Source organism: Bos javanicus, chromosome 3 (assembly GCF_032452875.1).
Source record: "Bos javanicus breed banteng chromosome 3, ARS-OSU_banteng_1.0, whole genome shotgun sequence".
Classification (NCBI taxonomy): Eukaryota; Metazoa; Chordata; class Mammalia; order Artiodactyla; family Bovidae; genus Bos; species Bos javanicus.
This window is the reverse complement of record NC_083870.1, coordinates 85,962,490-85,982,721: the sequence shown is the minus strand read 5'-3', so window position 1 is coordinate 85,982,721 and position 20,232 is coordinate 85,962,490. Positions and strand designations below refer to the sequence as shown.

Below are 20,232 nucleotides of genomic sequence, written 5' to 3'. Positions count from 1 at the left end.
GGTGGGCTGGTGTCTATGGGGTCACACGGAGTCAAACACGACTGGAGCAACTTAGCAGCAGCAGCAGCAGCAGCAGAAATTTGTAATTTGTGGTCTCCAATCATGGTGAGCCCTGCTCAAGTGCCCCAGACAGCAAGGGAAAGAGAACACACTTTTTAGAGAAAGGAAAGAGGGGTTGGGAGGGCTTCTTACCAAGAAAGAGGAATCTTCCTGCTGTTGAGTTCTAGTATCGTGGGGCATGAGAGCGCCCCTCTTCTGGACTCTCAACTCTGACATTTCTGTATATTCATTTTTCACACACTTCCCAACATACACAACTACCAGGGAGCACCTCTTTCTGCTCCCACCTACATGATGTTACATTTCTAGGATGACATTTCACCGGATGCAAATACCACAGCCGAGCTTAGCCATTTCTGCCTTCCTCACACCGACTTTATGCTCTGTTATTCCTAGGAGTTGTGATCTCTGCACAGATACAGAGAAGTAGTATGAGGGTAAGTGTTCAGTTCAGTTCAGTTCAGTCGCTCAGTCGTGTCCAACTCTTTGCAACCCCATGAATCGCAGCATGCCAGGCCTCCCTGTCCATCACCAACTCCCGGAGTTCACTCAGACTCACGTCCATTGAGTCAGTGATGCCATCCAGCCATCTCATCCTCTGTCGTCCCCTTCTCCTCCTGCCCCCAATCCTTCCCAGCATCAGAGTCTTTTCCAATGATTCAACTCTTTGCATGAGGTGGCCAAAGTACTGGAGTTTCAGCTTCAGCATCATTCCTTCCAAAGTGTACTGGTATGTAAACTTGGATGAGAGAAGGAGAGGAAGGAACTGTACTCAAACAGATACAGAAAGTAGTACCTATGTACTTTTCTGGTTGCTTAAGACTTGGGGCCTCCAAATCAAGGAGAAGACTGTGGTGAAGGGACAAAAATATCTTCTGTTCTTGGCACTTTCCATAAGTAGGCAGGACAAAGCTTGGGGCACCAAGATTTTCCCAGATTCCATTGTTCTTAGCCAGTGGAGATTCTTTCTAGATTCTGACATTAGACTGGCTATTAGTTTTTGCTTCTGGTATTTTTTTTTCTTGCCACTTCATTTGTTCATTGGAATTTTAATAAAATTAAAATGTCATCTCTGAAGGAGATGACATTTTACACAAAACTCCTATATATTAACACAAAACCCAAAAGTCTAACCATAGTAAAAACTCAAAATGGGGGCTATTTTATAGAAACACCCTTATAATCTTGATGATGTTTCATACAGGATTCACTCAAGCATGTGTGGTACTTCCTTCTGAAACTCATCACCTTTCTTTACCTTGTGAAATGTATACTCTGGACAAAATGGACAGTCTGTGGTTCTCCAAACTTGTTATGTTCTTGCTTGCTTTTTTATCTTGGCACATACTGCTCCTTCTGTCTCTGAGATACTCCTTTCCATCTCTCATCTGATTGGCTCCTACAAGTCCCACCAAGTTCTGCTGAGTGTTTAGTAGTATTGAAGAGCCAGCTCTGTTCAGACTGGTAGAATTGTAGGTTAAGTCCCATGATTTGAAAAGTTAAATCACTGAAGCCATTCCCTTGAGAATCCTGCAATCTACTATTCCAACTGAGGGGCACAACATATTCTAGGAAAAGGAGGTGGGTAGAAAGAAGACCGTGGAAGAGACTGTTAGCCTGCAGGGGGCTGTATAGTCTGCTAGGGTTGCTATTTAAAAAAGAAAAAAAAAAAGGTGGGAGGGGGGGCTTCCCTGGTGGCTCCTTTGGTAAAGAATCCGCCTGCAATGTGGGAGACCTAGGTTTGATCCCTGGGTTGGGAAGATCCCCTGGAGGAGGGTATGGCAACCCACTCTAGTATTCTTGCCTAGAGAATCCCCATGGACAGAGGAGCTTGGTGGGTTGCAGTCCATGGAGTCACAGAGTCAGACACGACTGAGCAGCCGAACTGAACTGAACACAGGGTCTTTTCTCTGTAAGAGCCCATCCTTGGAGTCTGTCTATGTGTCTACATTTCCTCCTTATAAAGACACCAGTCAGATTAGATGGAGGCTTACTCTAATGACCTTATCTTAGTCATCTCTTTAAAGATCTTATCTTCAAATACATGGTCTACAGGCTGGGAGTTAGGGATTCAACATATGAATTTAGGGGGATACAATTCAACCCACAATAGGAAGAAAGGTTTAAAGAGTCCCAACTTTGGGGACAATTTACTTAAGGACTCCGAAAGTGAAAGTTGCTCAATCATGTCTGACTCTTTGCGACCCCATGGACTATACAGTCCATGGAATTCTCCAGGCCAGAATACTGGAGTGGGTAGCCTTTCCCTAGACTCTGAACCTCATTTTATTCATCTGTGAGGTGGGTATAAAAACATTAATTTGTAGGACTGTTGGAAATATAAAATGAGATAAGCCATGTAGAGCATGTAGCCCTATTTGTGAACATAGTAGGTGGAGATACATCAATCCTTCTGAGTCAGGGGGTTATCTTGGTTCTTATTTAACTCAGCTGCTGGAAAATCTCATCCAACTGCAGCATCTTTCTCTGCTTTCATCTTCCTAATCATGTAGCCTAAATTGTATTCTTCTCACCTTCCATTTACCCGTGAGAAGCTCAGTCTTTACTTGGTAGACAGGCAATAAACTCTCAAATCTAGACAAAACGATTTGTCTTTTTTCATTTAACAGGTGAAAATGTAATGTTCAGAGAAATCAGTGACTTGTCCATGTTCTCAAAGCCAGTGCATATGACTGTTGGGATTTCCATCTAGGCCTGTGTGATTACAGAGCTCATGTTGCCTTTCTGCATAGATGGGGGCTGAAGGGGCAGTGGAGGTGCTCTACCAGTGAGGAGATGCTACATGCAAGCCCTGGGGTTCCTTGGATCATACCTGATCCCGGAACTAAAGCCTCTTCACTTTTGTATTCATAACCTATACCTCCTACACGTCCTAGGGCAGGAAGATACTGAGTTCCTCAAAATCCAAACCCGTGTTCAGCACCAAGCCCAAGGTTAGAGCTGACCGTGAAATGCAGGCAGATTGCCTAAAGCCCCTGTGCCTGGGCACCATCGTATAGGCCTTTAAATTTCATAGGAGTTGTAGGAGAGTTGTTACAGTGTATTATTATTATTATTTTTTTTTTACTTTTTTTTTTATTCAATTTTAATTAAAAAAAAATTATACATGTGTTCCCCATCCTGAACCCTCCTCCCTCCTCCCTCCCCATACCATCCCTCTGGGTCGTCCCAGTGCACCAGCCCCAAGCATCCAGCATCGTGCATTGAACCTGGACTGGCATCTCGTTTCATACATGACATTTCACATGTTTCAATGCCATTCTCCCAAATCTTCCCACCCTCTCCCTCTCTCACAGAGTCCATAAGCCTGTTCTATACATCAGTGTCTCTTTTGCTGTCTCGTATACAGGGTTATCGTTACCATCTTTCTAAATTCCATATATATGCGTTAGTATACTGTATTGGTGTTTGTCCTTCTGGCTTACTTCACTCTGTATAATAGGCTCCAGTTTCATCCACCTCATTAGAACTGATTCAAATGTATTCTTTTTAATGGCTGAGTAATACTCCATTGTGTATATGTACCACTGCTTTCTTATCCATTCATCTGCTGATGGACATCTAGGTTGTTTCCATGTCCTGGCTATTATAAACAGTGCTGCGATGAACATTGGGGTACACGTGTCTCTTTCCCTTCTGGTTTCCTCAGTGTGTATGCCCAGCAGTGGGATTGCTGGATCATAAGGCAGTTCTATTTCCAGTTTTTTAAGGAATCTCCACACTGTTCTCCATAGTGGCTGTACTAGTTTGCATTCCCACCAACAGTGTAAGAGGGTTCCCTTTTCTCCACACCCTCTCCAGCATTTATTATTTGTAGACTTTTGGATCGCAGCCATTCTGACTGGTGTGAAATGGTATCTCATAGTGGTTTTGATTTGCATTTCTCTGATAATGAGTGATGTTGAGCATCTTTTCATGTGTTTGTTAGCCATCTGTATGTCTTCTTTGGAGAAATGTCTATTTAGATCTTTGGCCCATTTTTTGATTGGGTCATTTATTTTTCTGGAGTTGAGCTGTAGGAGTTGCTTGTATATTTTTGAGATTAGTTGTTTGTTAGTTGCTTCATTTGCTATTATTTTCTCCCATTCTGAAGGCTGTCTTTTCACCTTGCTAATAGTTTCCTTTGATGTGCAGAAGCTTTTAAGGTTAATTAGGTCCCATTTGTTTATTTTTGCTTTTATTTCCAATATTCTGGGAGGTGGGTCATAGAGGATCCTGCTGTGATGTATGTCAGAGAGTGTTTTGCCTATGTTCTCCTCTAGGAGTTTTATAGTTTCTGGTCTTACATTGAGATCTTTAATCCATTTTGAGTTTATTTTTGTGTATGGTGTTAGAAAGTGTTCTAGTTTCATTCTTTTACAAGTGGTTGACCAGATTTCCCAGCACCACTTGTTAAAGAGATTGTCTTTAATCCATTGTATATTCTTGCCTCCTTTGTCAAAGATAAGGTGTCCATATGTGCGTGGATTTATCTCTGGGCTTTCTATTTTGTTCCATTGATCTATATTTCTGTCTTTGTGCCAGTACCATACTGTCTTGATAACTGTGGCTTTGTAGTAGAGCCTGAAGTTAGGTAGATTGATTCCTCCAGTTCCATTTTTCTTTCTCAAGATCGCTTTGGTTATTCGAGGTTTTTTGTATTTCCATACAAATTGTGAAATTATTTGTTCTAGCTCTGTGAAGAATACTGTTGGTAGCTTGATAGGGATTGCATTGAATCTATAAATTGCTTTGGGTAGTATACTCATTTTCACTATATTGATTCTTCCAATCCATGAACATGGTATATTTCTCCATCTATTAGTGTCCTCTTTGATTTCTTTCACCAGTGTTTTATAGTTTTCTATATATAGGTCTTTAGTTTCTTTAGGTAGATATATTCCTAAGTATTTTATTCTTTTCATTGCAATGGTGAATGGAATTGTTTCCTTAATTTCTCTTTCTGTTTTCTCATTATTAGTGTATAGGAATGCCAGGGATTTCTGTGTGTTAATTTTATATCCTGCAACTTTACTATAATCATTGATTAGTTCTAGTAATTTTCTGGTGGAGTCTTTAGGGTTTTCTATGTAGAGGATCATGTCATTTGCAAATAGTGAGAGTTTTACTTCTTCTTTTCCAATTTGGATTCCTTTTATTTCTTTTTCTGCTCTGATTGCTGTGGCCAAAACTTCCAAAACTATGTTGAATAGTAATGGTGAAAGTGGGCACCCTTGTCTTGTTCCTGACTTTAGAGGAAATGCTTTCAATTTTTCACCATTGAGGATAATGTTTGCTGTGGGTTTGTCATATATAGCTTTTATTATGTTGAGGTATGTTCCTTCTATTCCTGCTTTCTGGAGAGTTTTTATCATAAATGGGTGTTGAATTTTGTCAAAGGCTTTCTCTGCATCTATTGAGATAATCATATGGTTTTTGTTTTTCAATTTGTTAATGTGGTGTGTTACATTGATTGATTTGCGGATATTGAAGAATCCTTGCATCCCTGGGATAAAGCCCACTTGGTCATGGTGTATGATCTTTTTAATGTGTTGTTGGATTCTGATTGCTAGAATTTTGTTTAGGATTTTTGCATCTATGTTCATCAGTGATATTGGCCTGTAGTTTTCTTTTTTTGTGGGATCTTTGTCAGGTTTTGGTATTAGGGTGATGGTGGCCTCATAGAATGAGTTTGGAAGTTTACCTTCCTCTGCAATTTTCTGGAAGAGTTTGAGCAGGATAGGTGTTAGCTCTTCTCTAAATTTTTGGTAGTATTCAGCTGTGAAGCCGTCTGGACCTGGGCTTTTGTTTGCTGGAAGATTTTTGATTACAGTTTCAATTTCCGTGCTTGTGATGGGTCTGTTAAGGTTTTCTATTTCTTCCTGGTCGAGTTTTGGAAAGTTGTACTTTTCTAAGAATTTGTCCATTTCTTCCTCGTTGTCCATTTTATTGGCATATAATTGTTGATAATAATCTCTTATGATCCTTTGTATTTCTGTGTTGTCTGTTGTGATCTCTCCATTTTCGTTTCTAATTTTATTGATTTGATTTTTCTCCCTTTGTTTCTTGATGAGTCTGGCTAATGGTTTATCAATTTTATTTATCCTTTCAAAGAACCAGCTTTTGGCTTTGTTGATTTTTGCTATGGTCTCTTTTGTTTTGGTGTATTAAAAGCCAAGAACCTGAAGCTAGAGAGCCTGTATTGACTTAGTCTTACTGATGAATTCATTTATCAGTTACATACTAGTTTTAGCTTCTCAGTGCTCCAGCTTCCTCATTTGAAAAGTAATAGTACCTATTTCATGAAGTATGTGCAAGGATTAAAAGAGTTAATATTTATAAAGCACTTAGAACATTGCCTGAGAATACAGTAAGCACTATATAAATGTTGGCTACTACTACTACTAACTTTATTAGCAATATTACTATTAGAATTCTTACCCCATAGGAATTACAGGCTCTGGAAGAGAAGATTGTAATTAATGAACTCTTAAAAGCCAGATCTGGTTTCCAAGACCCAACCAATGGGCGGTTTCATACCATACCTCTAATAGCTCACAATTTTCCTATTCCCTTACAATCTTCCTATTCCCATTAAAAAGTAATTGCTGAATTGGACACCTCATGTTTCCTTTATCTCTTAAAATCCTCTGGTTGTTCCTGGGATTATCAGACCAGTCCTTCTCAACCTAATTGCACTTCCAATAATGGGCCAGATGTGTACGATAAGGTCTACTTGGGGCTGTGTCAATTGTGCCGCTCTATTTATGAAGCCACCCATAGCAGCTTCATTATTTATCCCCTCCCCCGACACAATTTGGCTTGAGTGCCTATGTTTTAAACTGGGTTTGAAGCATTTAATTTTGCCAATACAATTTTAGAGTATTAGTTTGCCTCCTGTTCTCTCTCTGCTCTCCTTAATTACCATTTATTGCAAAGTCACACAGAAACATTAAATGCTAATTCTGACTTACACGTTCCTGGCCAAGAACTGGGATAATAATTTTCATCCAACACAACCTGAATTCATTTTACATAAGGGTGATTCAGAATAGAGATTTGAAATCGTAATCAAGTCTTTCTCAAAATCGCCTTACTCTGGCAGTCATTCACTAATGTCTTTGCTAATTGGTAGGCAAATGGCAAAAAACAAAATCTCAATGTTAAAACACACACACACACACACACACACACACACTCAGACATACAAAACAACAACTTTGCTGCAGCATGCTCGAAATTGTTCCTCTCATCAGCTCTTGCAATGTGACAGTTTAAGAAAAGAACACAACTCATTTTATTTGGTTAGATGGGGCTAATCCCACATCACCATAATCCCTCCTGATGTTTTATTGATTTTAAAGGACATTTAATCAGGAAGCAGCTCAGCACTAGAATCCTGCTAATTAGTAAGCAGCCACATTCCAAATGGGTTCCCAATAGAACAGCAGATTAATGGACAATATGTACTAAAATAATGATTCATGCATTCAGCTTCTAAAATGTATGTCTAAATTGCATCTTTAATCTCTTAAGGATATAGGTTTGCATACAAAGCCCTTAACGGAATGGATTTAATTCAACAGAAGAGCTTTAGCCAATGACTGTTTAATGAAACAGGTTTATCATTTATAAACGCAATTCTTCATTGGCCTCATGGTTTTGATGTCCTTGAACATTCAAAGGTCAAAGATAGGTGAATAAAAAATCAATGTGCTTCTCTGATAATACACATAAAATTGTAGGAAGCTGAGAATTTTCATATAATTATAAGTAGCCTAACCTCATTTGTTCTCTCTCACTCTTATCCTCATACTTCTATTTCCTGGAATCTTGGTTCTGGACCCGAACTTCTATCAAGCATATCAAGTATAACATGAACTTTGACACTTGCATTTTCGCCTTTTATACCAGTGCCTGTGGGAGTCTCAGTTTTAGCTTATTGATTTTCTACTCAGCTCTTAGTCCACTTGTTTGCTTTTCCTGCTTAACTGCCTCCCTCACCTTCACCCAACTACCTCCAACATTTTACAGAAGGAAAACTCCCATGTCCAAAACTGGTCTAGTGGAAATTCACTGGCTAGGCTCAACATGCCATTTACCACTTGGTGTTCTCATAACCTTTATCACCATGTGATATGTCACATAGCTATTTATAGTTTCTCTTCCCCTTTAGAATAGAAGCTTCATAAGGGAAGGGACTTTGTTTTATTCATATCTATATTCCCAATGATTAGAATAGTAATTGGTACACAGTAGGCACTCCATAATGTTTGTTAGATGAATGAATAAATGGATTAATCAAATATTTACCCTGTGTCTATCATGTACCAAATACTGGCCTACAAGAAGATGGAATATAATGTGTCATGGTCCTTGCCAGCAAGGAGATCACTATCGAGTCATTAAATTAACAAGTCATACAAATAAATACATAATTACAAATAGTAATAAGTGATAGGAAAGAATATTACTGAATGCTAAGAGAGAGTATAGCACAAAGAACATTATTTTGATGAGATGGTTAGGGAAAGCCTGCTTTTCAATTTGACCATGAGCTAAGGACTAGGGAAAATTTATGTATCTGCATTCCTCAGCATTTTGAAACTTTATTCTTCCCCTAGTTCAGTTCAATTCCATACATATTTGTCAAATACTTACTAGGTGCCAGGCACTGCTCTATATACTTGGGATATATCAATAAATAAAGTTTCTGCCTGCCCTATGGCACTACAGTCTATAGTCTATCAGAGATTAATTTATAACAACAATAAACATCATACATCAATAAGTTACCTAATACATTAATTGTTTGTAAGTGTATAGAAGGAAGCAAAAGGAATACAGGTTAAGGGGAAGAAAGGATGGGGGGACTACAACTTTAAATAATGTTTAGTATAAGCCTATAAACAAGGTAACACTGGGCAAAAACTTATAGGAGGTGAAGGAGTTAGCATGAAGATATTTGGGGAAAGAATATTCTAGGTTGAGGAATCATTCAGAAGATAGGTACTAAGGTGGATGTGTGCCTGGTGTGTTTGAGGAAGAAGAGGAGAACAGTGTGACTGGAACAGAATGAGCAAATGAAATTATAGGTGGAGCCAGAGAAGTTGGAGAGGGAGATTATGTAGAGCCCTTTATGAGGACTTCAATTTTCTTTTTCCTTTGAGTGAAATAACATCCTCTTGCAGTGTAATAAGCAGAGCAGTGACATTAACTGTTTTAGGTTTCAATAGACCACTGTAGCTTCTGTATTGAGGATAAACTAGGAACAAGGGAAAAGCAGAATTCAGTTACGAGGCCATTATAGTAATCCAGGAGAAACATAATGGTAGCTTGGATGGGGTGTAGTTAAGTAATAATAGAGGTGGTGAGAAAGGAGCAGGATCTTGACATACTCTCAAGATAGGGTTGATTTATTCATGAATTACTGATGGATTGGATATAAAATGCAAGGAAAAGAAAAAAAAGACAGGTTACTGGCATGTTGTGTTTTCATTTGAATTCAGTTTAAAATATTGTTAATTTCCCTTGTGATTTCTTCTTTGACCTTTGGTTATTTATAAAGTATATTGTTTAGTTTTATAATGTTGGGAGAATTATGGCATTTTATTTTGCTTTATTTTTGGTTTTGTTTTATTTTTGCTTTTTGATTTCTAATTTATTTCTTTTGTCGTCAGGAAACATATTTTATATGATTTATTCCTTTTAAATTTACTAAGAGTTGTTTTGTGGCTCAGGATAGGGTTTATCTTTTAAATATTTCATGAACACTTAAAAAGAATCTGTATTCTGCTGTTGTGTGGTGTATAATTGCCACTTACATCAAGTTAGTTGATAATATAGTCCAAGTTTTCTATCAGTTCAGTTCAGTCACTCAGTTGTGTCCGACTCTTTGTGACCCCATGAACTGTAGCATGCCAGGCCTCTCTGTCCATCACCAACTCCCAGAGTTTACCCAAACTCATGTCCATTGAGTTGGTGATGCCATCTAACCATCTCATCCCCTGTCATCCCCTTCTCCTCCTGCCCTCAATCTTTCCCAGCATCAGGGTCTTTTCAAATGAGTCCGCTCTTCACATCAGCTGGCCAAAATACTGGAGTTTCAGTTTTTTTGTTTTTTGTTTTTTTTTTTTAATTTTATTTTAATTTTTAAACTTTACATAATTGTATTAGTTTTGCCAAATATCAAAATGAATCCATCACAGGTATACATGTGCTCCCCATCCTGAACCCTCCTCCCTCCTCCCTCCCCATACCATCCTTCTGGGTCGTCCCAGTGCACTAGCCCCAAGCATCCAGTATCGTGCATTGAACCTGGACTGGCATCTCATTTCATACATGATATTTTACATGTTTCAATGCCATTCTCCCAAATCTTCCCACCCTCTCCCTCTCCCACAGAGTCCATAAGACTGTTCCATACATCAGTGTCTCTTTTGCTGTCTCGTACACAGGGTTATTGTTATCATCTTTCTAAATTCCATATATATGTGTTAGTATACTGTATTGGTGTTTTTCCTTCTGGCTTACTTCACTCTGTATAATAGGCTCCAGTTTCATCCACCTCATTAGAACTGATTCAAATGAATTCTTTTTAATGGCTGAGTAATACTCCATTGTGTATATGTACCTCAGCTTTCTTATCCATTCATCTGCTGATGGACATCTAGGTTGCTTCCATGTTCTGGCTATTATAAACAGTGCCGCGATGAACATTGGGGTACACGTGTCTCTTTCCCTTCTGGTTTCCTCAGTGTGTATGCCTAGCAGTGGGATTGCTGGATCATAAGGCAGTTCTATTTTCAGTTTTTTAAGGAATCTCCACACTGTTCTCCATAGTGGCTGTACTAGTTTGCATTCCCACCAACAGTGTAAGAGGGTTCCCTTTTCTCCACACCCTCTCCAACATTTATTATTTGTAGACTTTTGGATCGCAGCCATTCTGACTGGTGTGAAATGGTACCTCATAGTGGTCTTGATTTGCATTTCTCTGATAATGAGTGATGTTGAGCATCTTTTCATGTGTTTGTTAGCCATCTGTATGTCTTCTTTGGAGAAATGTCTATTTAGTTCTTTGGCCCATTTTTTGATTGGGTCATTTATTTTTCTGGAGTTGAGCTGTAGGAGTTGCTTGTATATTTTTGAGATTAGTTGTTTGTCAGTTGCTTCATTTGCTATTATTTTCTCCCATTCTGAAGGCTGTCTTTTCACCTTGCTTATAGTTTCCTTTGTTGTGCAGAAGCTTTTAAGGTTAATTAGGTCCCATTTGTTTATTTTTGCTTTTATTTCCAATATTCTGGGAGGTGGGTCATAGAGGATCCTGCTGTGATGTATGTCAGAGAGTGTTTTGCCTATGTTCTCCTCTAAGAGTTTTATAGTTTCTGGTCTTACCTTTAGATCTTTAATCCATTTTGAGTTTATTTTTGTGTATGGTGTTAGAAAGTGTTCTAGTTTCATTCTTTTACAAGTGGTTGACCAGTTTTCCCAGCACCACTTGTTAAAGAGATTGTCTTTAATCCATTGTATATTCTTGCCTCCTTTGTCAAAGATAAGGTGTCCATATGTGCGTGGATTTATCTCTGGGCTTTCTATTTTGTTCCATTGATCTATATTTCTGTCTGTGTGCCAGTATCATACTGTCTTGATAACTGTGGCTTTGTACTAGAGCCTGAAGTCAGGTAGGTTGATTCCTCCAGTTCCATTCTTCTTTCTCAAGATCGCTTTGGCTATCAACATCAGTCCTTCCAATGAACACCCAGGACCGATTTCCCTTAGGATGGACTGGTTGGATCTCCCTGCAGTCCAAGGGACTCTCAAGAGTCTTCTCCAACACCACGCTTCAAAAGCATCAATTCTTCTGCGCTCAGCCCTCTTTATAGTCCAACTCTCACATCCATACATGAGCACTGGAAAAACCAAGTTTTCTATAGTCTTACTGATTTTCTGTCTACTTGTTTTTGTCAGTTACTGACAGAAATATGTTCAATTCTCTAAATAAAATTGTGAATTTGTCTATTCCACCTTCCAGATTTATGTTTTTAATTTATTAACTTGAAACTATGTTATTGAGGGCATGAACATTTAGGTCTGTATATCCTTTTGATGAACTGAATTTCTGGCAATACCCCTTGATGTAGAATCTACTTTGTCTGACTTTAGTGTAACCATCCCAGCTTATTTTTCATTCATACCAATTAGTATGGTATATCACTTTCCATCCTTTTACTTTTACTGGGTCTGCCTTTATATTATAAAAGGGTTCATTTCAGACAGCATTTAGTTGGGTTTTGCTTTTTAAATGAAATCTGAAAATTGCTGCCTGTTAATTGGTGCATTTGAACCATTAATACTTACTGTAATTATTGATATGATTGGATTTAAATCTAGCATCATTGTTTGCATTTATTTTCTACTTGTCCTATTTGTTTCTTATTTGCTTTTCCTCCCTTTTTTTGGTTTATTCTTAGTATTTATATGTGATTATTCAATTTAAACTTCTCTATTAGTATTTTTGGGCCTGCCAGGTGGCTAAGGGGGTAAAGAATCCACTTCCCAATGCAGGAGACTGCCTGCAATGCAGGAGACCTAGGTTTAATCCCTGGGTCAGGAAGAGCCCCTGCAGAAGGAAATGGCAACCCCCTTCAGTATTCTTGCCTGGAAAATCCCTTGGACAGAGGAGCCTGGTGGGCTATAATCCACAGGGTCACAAAAGAGTTGAACATGACTTAGTGACTAAACAACAACAATTCATATTTTTAACGGAATACTCTTCCTTCAACCAAAATTATACTACTTAGCTGAGAGTATACAGGTGTATACTTTTTTTAATTTATTTCCCCTCACAGTATTTTATGCTGTTGTCAAGTGCTGCCCTCTATTATGTTACAAACTCCACAGTACATTGTTATTATTGTTATCTTAAACAATTGATTATCATTTAGAGAGATTTTTTTAAATAAGGAAATTGTATTTTTATTCATTGACATATTATGTCCAATACTTTTCATTTCTTTGTGCAGATTAAAAATGATTATTTTCCTTCTGCCCAAGGCCTTCTTTTACTATTTCTTGCAGTACTGCTCTGATGGTTATGAATTCTCTCATCTTTTGTGTGTAGTCTCCTGCATTGGAGGTAGACTCTTTACCATTAGCACAACCTAGGAAGTCCTTGTATGTGTAAAAAACATCTTAATTTCTATTAGTTTTTGAAACAGTTTTGCTGGATGTAGGATTTCAGGATGATCATTTTTCCTTCAATACTTTAAGGATGTTATTCTACAGTCTTATTGTTTATGTGTCTAATGATAAATCTGTCATAATTCTTATCTTTGATAAATCTGTCATAATTCTTATCTTTGTTGCTCTTTATGTAATTTGTCATTTTCCCTTGTGTATTTAAGGTTTTTAATTTACTACTAGTTTAAGCAATCTGATTATAAGGAGCCTTGGTATGGTTTACTTCAAATTCCTTATATTTGAAGTTCATTAAACTTCTTAGGTCCATGTCTTTATAGTTTTTTTCAATTTTGGAAAATTACAGCCATTATTTTTTTCAACATTTTTTTCTTTCCCTATATTTGTCTTATATCCTTCTGAGACTCCAGTTTCTAATGCATTGCTGCTGCTGCTGCTAAGTCGCTTCAGTCGTGTCCAACTCTGTGCGACCCCACAGACGGCAGCCCACGAGGCTCCCCCGTCCCTGGGATTCTCCAGGCAAGAACACTGGAGTGGGTTGCCATTTCCTTCTCCAATGCATGAAAGTGAAAAGAGAAAGTGAAGTTGCTGAGTCTTGTCTGACTCCTAGCGACCCCATGGACTGCAGCCCACCAGGCTCCTCCGTCCATGGGATTTTCCAGGCAAGAGTACTGGAGTGGGGTGCCATTGCCTTCTCCATCTAATGCATTAGGTTTCACTATAGCATAATACCATTTTGAGGACTCTAATCCATCCCACATGTGTTCCTCTCTGACTGGTATAAATTTGAACTATTCCCAACTCTGTGTGACCCACTCCAGTGTTCTTGCCTGGAGAATCCCAGGGGCGGGGGAGCCTGGTGGGCTGCCGTCTGTGGGGTCGCACAGAGTTGGACACGACTGAAGTGACTTAGCAGCAGCAGCAGCAGCAGCAACTCTGTGTGAGATCTGAAATTTTCTCCTCTTTTTTCTCTTGATGTTTCTTTTGCTGGCCTTGGGTAGTTTCCTCAAATGCATACATTAGCCAAGTTTGCACGTGAAGACTTCAGGGTAACTCTTTGGAAGTCTCTAGAAAGGCCTCTTAGGGTATCTCGCCTCATTGCTATGCTGTACCAAGTATTCTAGACTTCTTGGCCTCCCTGAACTTCATACTCTATTCCTTTGGCTCAAGGAGAATGCTGGGCTAAGTTTGGAGTCCTCTTTCTTGTTCAGTAAACTGAGCTTACCTCATTTCCTTCTCTCAGGAATCACTGTTCTATGCTTCCTGATGTCCAAAGTCATCCAGAAAGTATCACTTCATATATTTTGTCCTATATTTTAGTTGTTTAGAATGACATGGTAAATCTGACTTGCCATTTACCAGCAAACTGGAAGTTTACGGCTTTCATTTTTCTATGGCCAAAAAGATTCTGTGATCTTAATATAAACAAACATCTATTAACTCTGTCTTTAGGTAATAAACTGATCGTTTCACATATAAAATTTTAGCCTAGAGACAAACTTATGTATTTGGTATTCTAATAAAGGACTATGTAAATAAAAAAATCAACTTACTTTATTTCATCTTGGTAACCCAAATCTTGATGGTTAAGCAATGTTTCCAAAAGACTCAAAGTCAGATATAATCCATGTTTCCCACATATAGCTCTGACCTGAAAATAAGAAAAAGATTTGAAATTTCAGTATAATTAAGTTGATTTGAATTTCCTTCCCATTATTAGAACTTACATAATTTGGACAAAAAATGAATAACCAGGAGTGGACTATACCACTAGAATAATATTTAGGACAAGAATGTTCAATGGACTGCTCATCAACAGCAAATTTTTTTATGCTTGACACAGAGGCATAGTTCATTACTCAGAAGCCACTGTACTTTGAAATGCTGATCTTACATTTTTGACAGCTATGGAATGAGTGGTCAAGGCCCAGAAATTATATACACTTATTATATAGGTGAGTTACAAAGTGTTTTTTAATATTGACTTTGATTTACAAAAGAATCTTGTTTTATTTTGTATATGAGGAAACCAAGAGGTAGATTGACTTTCTCTATGTCACGTGGTTAATAAATGATGGAACTTAGTCTAGAAACCAGATATTCAATTAATATTTGTTGGATGAATGAATGAAGAGTCACTGCAACTTCCTGAGTACTTAATATTTTCTGAGTCTAGCCAACAATCCAGTTCAGTTCTCAAGTTGGTAGGTGTGCGATACTTAGATTCAAACACACCAAACTTTTAGGTCATGATACTCTTTCTTGTGTGTTCAGCATACTGTTTAAACACAGAGTCTTAAGAATAAGGCATGATTTATTTTGAACACTGGGAATGCTGTCTGTGATTTGTGTGACCTCAGGAAGTTCCTAAATCTTTTTATGCCCAATTACTTCACCTACTAAATAAGATTAGTATTTTCTACTTCTCAGAAGACAGTAAGCAGTTAGAATAATGCCTGGATTTTAGGAGGCATTTGACTAACATGTGTTGAAGAAAAGACGGAAAGGAGGGAAGAGGAAGAAAAAGGGAGACAGAGGAGAGAGAGAAGAGGGGAGAGGGAAGAAAAGAGGAGAAGGGGGCACAAAAGTACAAGAAAGAGAGTGGAAGAGAGAGAGAAATGAGAGAAGGAAGGAAGGGGCAAAGAAAGAAAAAATAAAAGAAATGTTTTATTTAGTGTTTAGACTAATTGTAGCTACTGTTGTAATTTTGAGAGGAGGTTCCACATAGAGACTGTATTACGCATGTCTTTTAAATCTGATGCTTGGCCATCATGGGGCCCTGCTGACCCTGGAGAAACTGCCTCTTCCAGGGCTAGCCAACTACTAGAGATAGTAAAGGACTTAGCTGAACGTATGTCTTTCATCTGCAAACCACCTACCTCTTTTATTGAGGTTTTCATACTTGGGCCACTATTTCCAGGTCCTGATTATGGCCCCTGTGCCCCAGAGCCCACTGAAATTATTCAAACTAGCCAATCCTAAGCCTTCTTATCCTGCTTCATCCACCCACAATAAATGCTCTTGCCCACACTTTGCCCCCATCCCCTCTGCCTCCTGACCAACTCTGGTGTTTCATCATGTGGCCCGTGTGGTGTCTGTGCCCCTCCTCTTGGGAACTGTGAGTAAAAGACTATCTTTCCAATGGCAATCGCCTCCTGATCTGTTGGTCTGACCATACTTGAATAATATAACCTATATTTTGATACAGTGACAAAAGCCTAGTCTTCATTTGTCTTTTTGGAAGGAAACAACCAATCTGGGTTAGAAACATGTTACTGACTAGCTGTAGAGGAGTATTTCAGGGAAGGGAAAAGACAGATATAAAACATGAAAAAAAGGAATAATAATGTGCCAGAAAAATAAGGACTTGAGGATAATTCCAGGCAGAAGAAATGCATGTGTAAATAATGGGTGAGAAAGAGCATTGTGCTTTTTAGAAACTAAACGTATTTTGGCATAATTCACTCTACTGTAGTTTTATAATCCTTTTCACTGGGCAGTAAATATCTGTTCATTATAGCATCTCTAAAAGACTGGTTTATTGAGGGTTGGACTGTGTTTCCTTCATTTTCCTATCACCATTGCCAAGCACAGTGTTGAAAATTACTTATTGAATAAATGAATATATAGATGAATTAGGAATGAATGAATTAGTTAAAAGTACTGAAGGTAAAGGCATAGGTTTGCAAAAATAGAGTGGTAGAAATTAGTTATGTTATGCCATTTTACAAAATAAATAAAAATCAACTTATCCTCATGATTAGAGCATATTAATGTATTTTTAAACATCAGTATTAACAGGGTATTCTAAAAACAGTTTATTTACTTCTGGCAACATTGAGTTTTGCTCTAGGCTAAATGAACAGCAGATTAGAAATAGTACATCAGGGTTCCTAGAAGTAGATTGATTGATAGCTGTTATGAACTGACAGTTGTGGAAGAGCAATAGAAACATCTACCAGAAAATCCTGGCAATTTAGTGTTATCTAGGATTATTTTTAAAATCCATGAATATTCATTATGATGTCTTTATTCAATAAGAAAATGTTTGGTTGTATACGGTTTCTTCAGTTCAATAAGGGCATTTAAAAAATCAAATGTAAATAAAATACCTATGTTATTTAGAAAGTGACAAGTAAAATAAATACATTTCCTCAAAATGCTCCTGGAGAGACTGATGCACAGATGCTCTCTCTACTTCCTTCCCACTTGTGGCTTCATTTGCATTTTACCCCGTCACTCTACTTAAATTGTATTTACCAAGTCACTAGTAACCTCTGAAGTTTTCCATTTAATGAATATTTTTCAATCCCAATTACAGATGATCTCTTTGCAGCCTGTGGCATGGCTGATCGTGCCATCCTTTCCTAGATCTCTTCTCTTGGCTTTCTTGATCACTCCCATGTCTCTTTTGATTATTTTTGGTCTCCTTTCTTGGCTTGTCTTCATCTACCTGCTCCTTAACAACAGGTGTCCTCCTCAACCTTCGCTTCTTACCTTCTTTTATGTCCTTTAATAATTCTAATTATTCACAAAGCTTCAACTCCATATTGAAGACCCTTATGTCATTATTTAGCTTTACTCTCTCAAGCTACATCAACATGCTCAAAAGTGAACTCAGCATTCTTTCCTTTGCCTCCCCAAACTCCTTTTCTGTTTCCTGTCTTAGAGAATGGTACCACCATCTAGTCAAAGTCAGAACCTTGGGAGTCATTTTTCATTCCTCCTAATTCAGGATCTATGTCTAATTAGGTCACCAAGACCTACTTTTCTACCTCCTTGATATCTCCATCCCTCCTGCTACTTTCCTGGTTTAAATTCTCATAATTTCTTGCTTGAATTACTGGAATAGCCTTTTAAAGTTTCTCAATGTCTCTAATTCTCCATATCTATTAGAGTGCTCTTTTCAAATTTCAAATTTGATCATATCATTCACTTATTTATTATTCTTCAATGATTCCACTCGAGTTCAGGATAAAGTCACATTCCTTAGAAAGGCCCTTCAAAAACTGGTTCCTCCAACCATTCTAACATCAACTTGAGCAGCATCTCCCACTGACCCCAGTCACCATGCACTCACTGTGTTCTGCCTATATGAGTAGTTTAGCATTCCCTGAACTAGCCATGCTCTCTTCCATCTCAGTAACATTTCACATTGCACCTTTTACCTAGAAAACCTTTCCTGTCCTTTCTTCTGCCCTACCAAAATTCTTTGTCAAATTCACATGTCCTCTAAGATGCAGTATTTGCTTTATTTCCTCTGGAGTTTTTGGGTGAGGCTAGGTTGTTATTCCTTCTCTGTGTTCAAAGTTACTGCCACCAATGTGTTTGTCATACAAAATTGTAACATGTTTAAAATACTACCTTTTCCCTGAACTCCTGGAGAACTCTGAAACTGAAATCATAATCGTGTGTTGTCCTCAATGCCTTATCACACTGCCCAGAGCACACTGTGTGATTAGTATGTTGAATGCAAGAATAAACATGCCATATTGATCGGAAAGATGGTGACTGGTTTGGAAGTAGGGAACGATTTGAGGCTAGTATAAATCATTTATATTTTAGGGCAGAGTGTACTGATGGAGAAACAACTAAACACAAAAAAGGAGTCTGGCCAACTGCAGAAGAATGTATTACAGTTTTGGTCACTTGGTAAACTAGTGTCATAGCTGTAGTCTCGCCAAGGGAACAAATTTCACATTCGTAAGCCCCTGTTCACTCAGTAATGGGATTCCCTCCTGATGATACTGAGGAGGTTGCATGAACATCAGGCAAAGAGTAATTAGAGGTAGAGTAACCTGTGTTCTAGCAGTTCCTCCTGGCAGGAAGGTCTGGGAGTAGTTTGGAAGGGCTGTGCATTATAGAGCAGAAAGGAGTTCAGAAGGTAAAGAATATGGATTATGTATAAAAGTGTTAAACTGAACCTCTATGCTTGGAAACTTCTTAGGTTCCACAGCCTATTCAATCCATGGACGAGAAAGTGCAAGTGTTGATCATCCAACTCTTTTGTGACCCCGTGGACTGTATGCGCCAGGCTCCTCTGTCCATGGAATTCTCCAGGTAAGAATACTGGAGAGGGTAGCCATTCCCTGCTCCAGGGAATCTTCCTGACCCAAGGATCAAACCCAGGTCTCCTGCATTGCAGGCAGATTCTTTACCATCATACCTGATATGAATAATGGTCAGGGAAGTTAACAAATAAATGTATGTGGGTCCACATTGCCCTCAGGAGTCCTTCCTGAGCCACCATTGAATGAAGGATGTGACAGGGACAGAATGAGCGAGTCCACAGAACGAGGATGACAGATATCAGATATGTTTTTATACTGTTCTTTGAGGTTGGTGACAGTGCCATTGATTGGAGTGATAGGACCCATAGATCATCCTTCAGAACAACTTTAAGTTATCTGAGGAGGTACAGGTGATCCGTGAACCCTCTGAAATACTGGCTGTGGGGATGTGCTCCTCTCCCCCTCTGAATACAGCGTGCATAGGTTTCATGAGAAACTCAAGGAGGTCTGAGATCCTCTCCCTTGTGCCCTTTACAACTATTGATCAAAAAGAGAAACAATTCATATGGCCTTTCCCAGTTGCCTCTGAAGTCCTGTGTCCAGCAACAAGGATGTTGGGGTGCAGCTGCTGCTGCGTGTCATATCCAGTGTCCATTGGGCCTCAATTTATCTCACATTCTGGGGAATCACAGTTCTATTTGCCATGCCTCCCGGAACTGTAATATACTTTGAGTGAGTTCCAGATGTCTTAAGAGATGCCAGATGGCTCATGAGAGGCAGACCAGCTTCAAGGAAAATGTGCCCCATTTTCTTCAATATGAACCACAAATTTAAGCTTTCAGGGCCAGCTGTTGGGGGAAGACATTCAGAGCCTGCTCTGACAGCCAGCACTCCATGTGGCCATCACTTGACCCTGGGAAAGAGCCTCCTTCCTTAGACTATTTTGCAGTGACAATTTCACCAA

The 20,232-nt window shown here is 38.7% G+C and overlaps 1 protein-coding gene across 1 annotated transcript in view; it reads right to left on the bottom strand.

Annotated features, from left to right (window-relative positions):
• C3H1orf87 (chromosome 3 C1orf87 homolog) overlaps positions 1-20,232 on the bottom strand; it is an 88,136-nt gene that overhangs the window by 30,586 nt on the left and 37,318 nt on the right. The window contains exon 8 of the mRNA XM_061411783.1: positions 14,811-14,908. Within this exon, the coding sequence (XP_061267767.1) occupies positions 14,811-14,908 (98 nt within the window). The remainder of the gene's footprint in view (positions 1-14,810; positions 14,909-20,232) is intronic.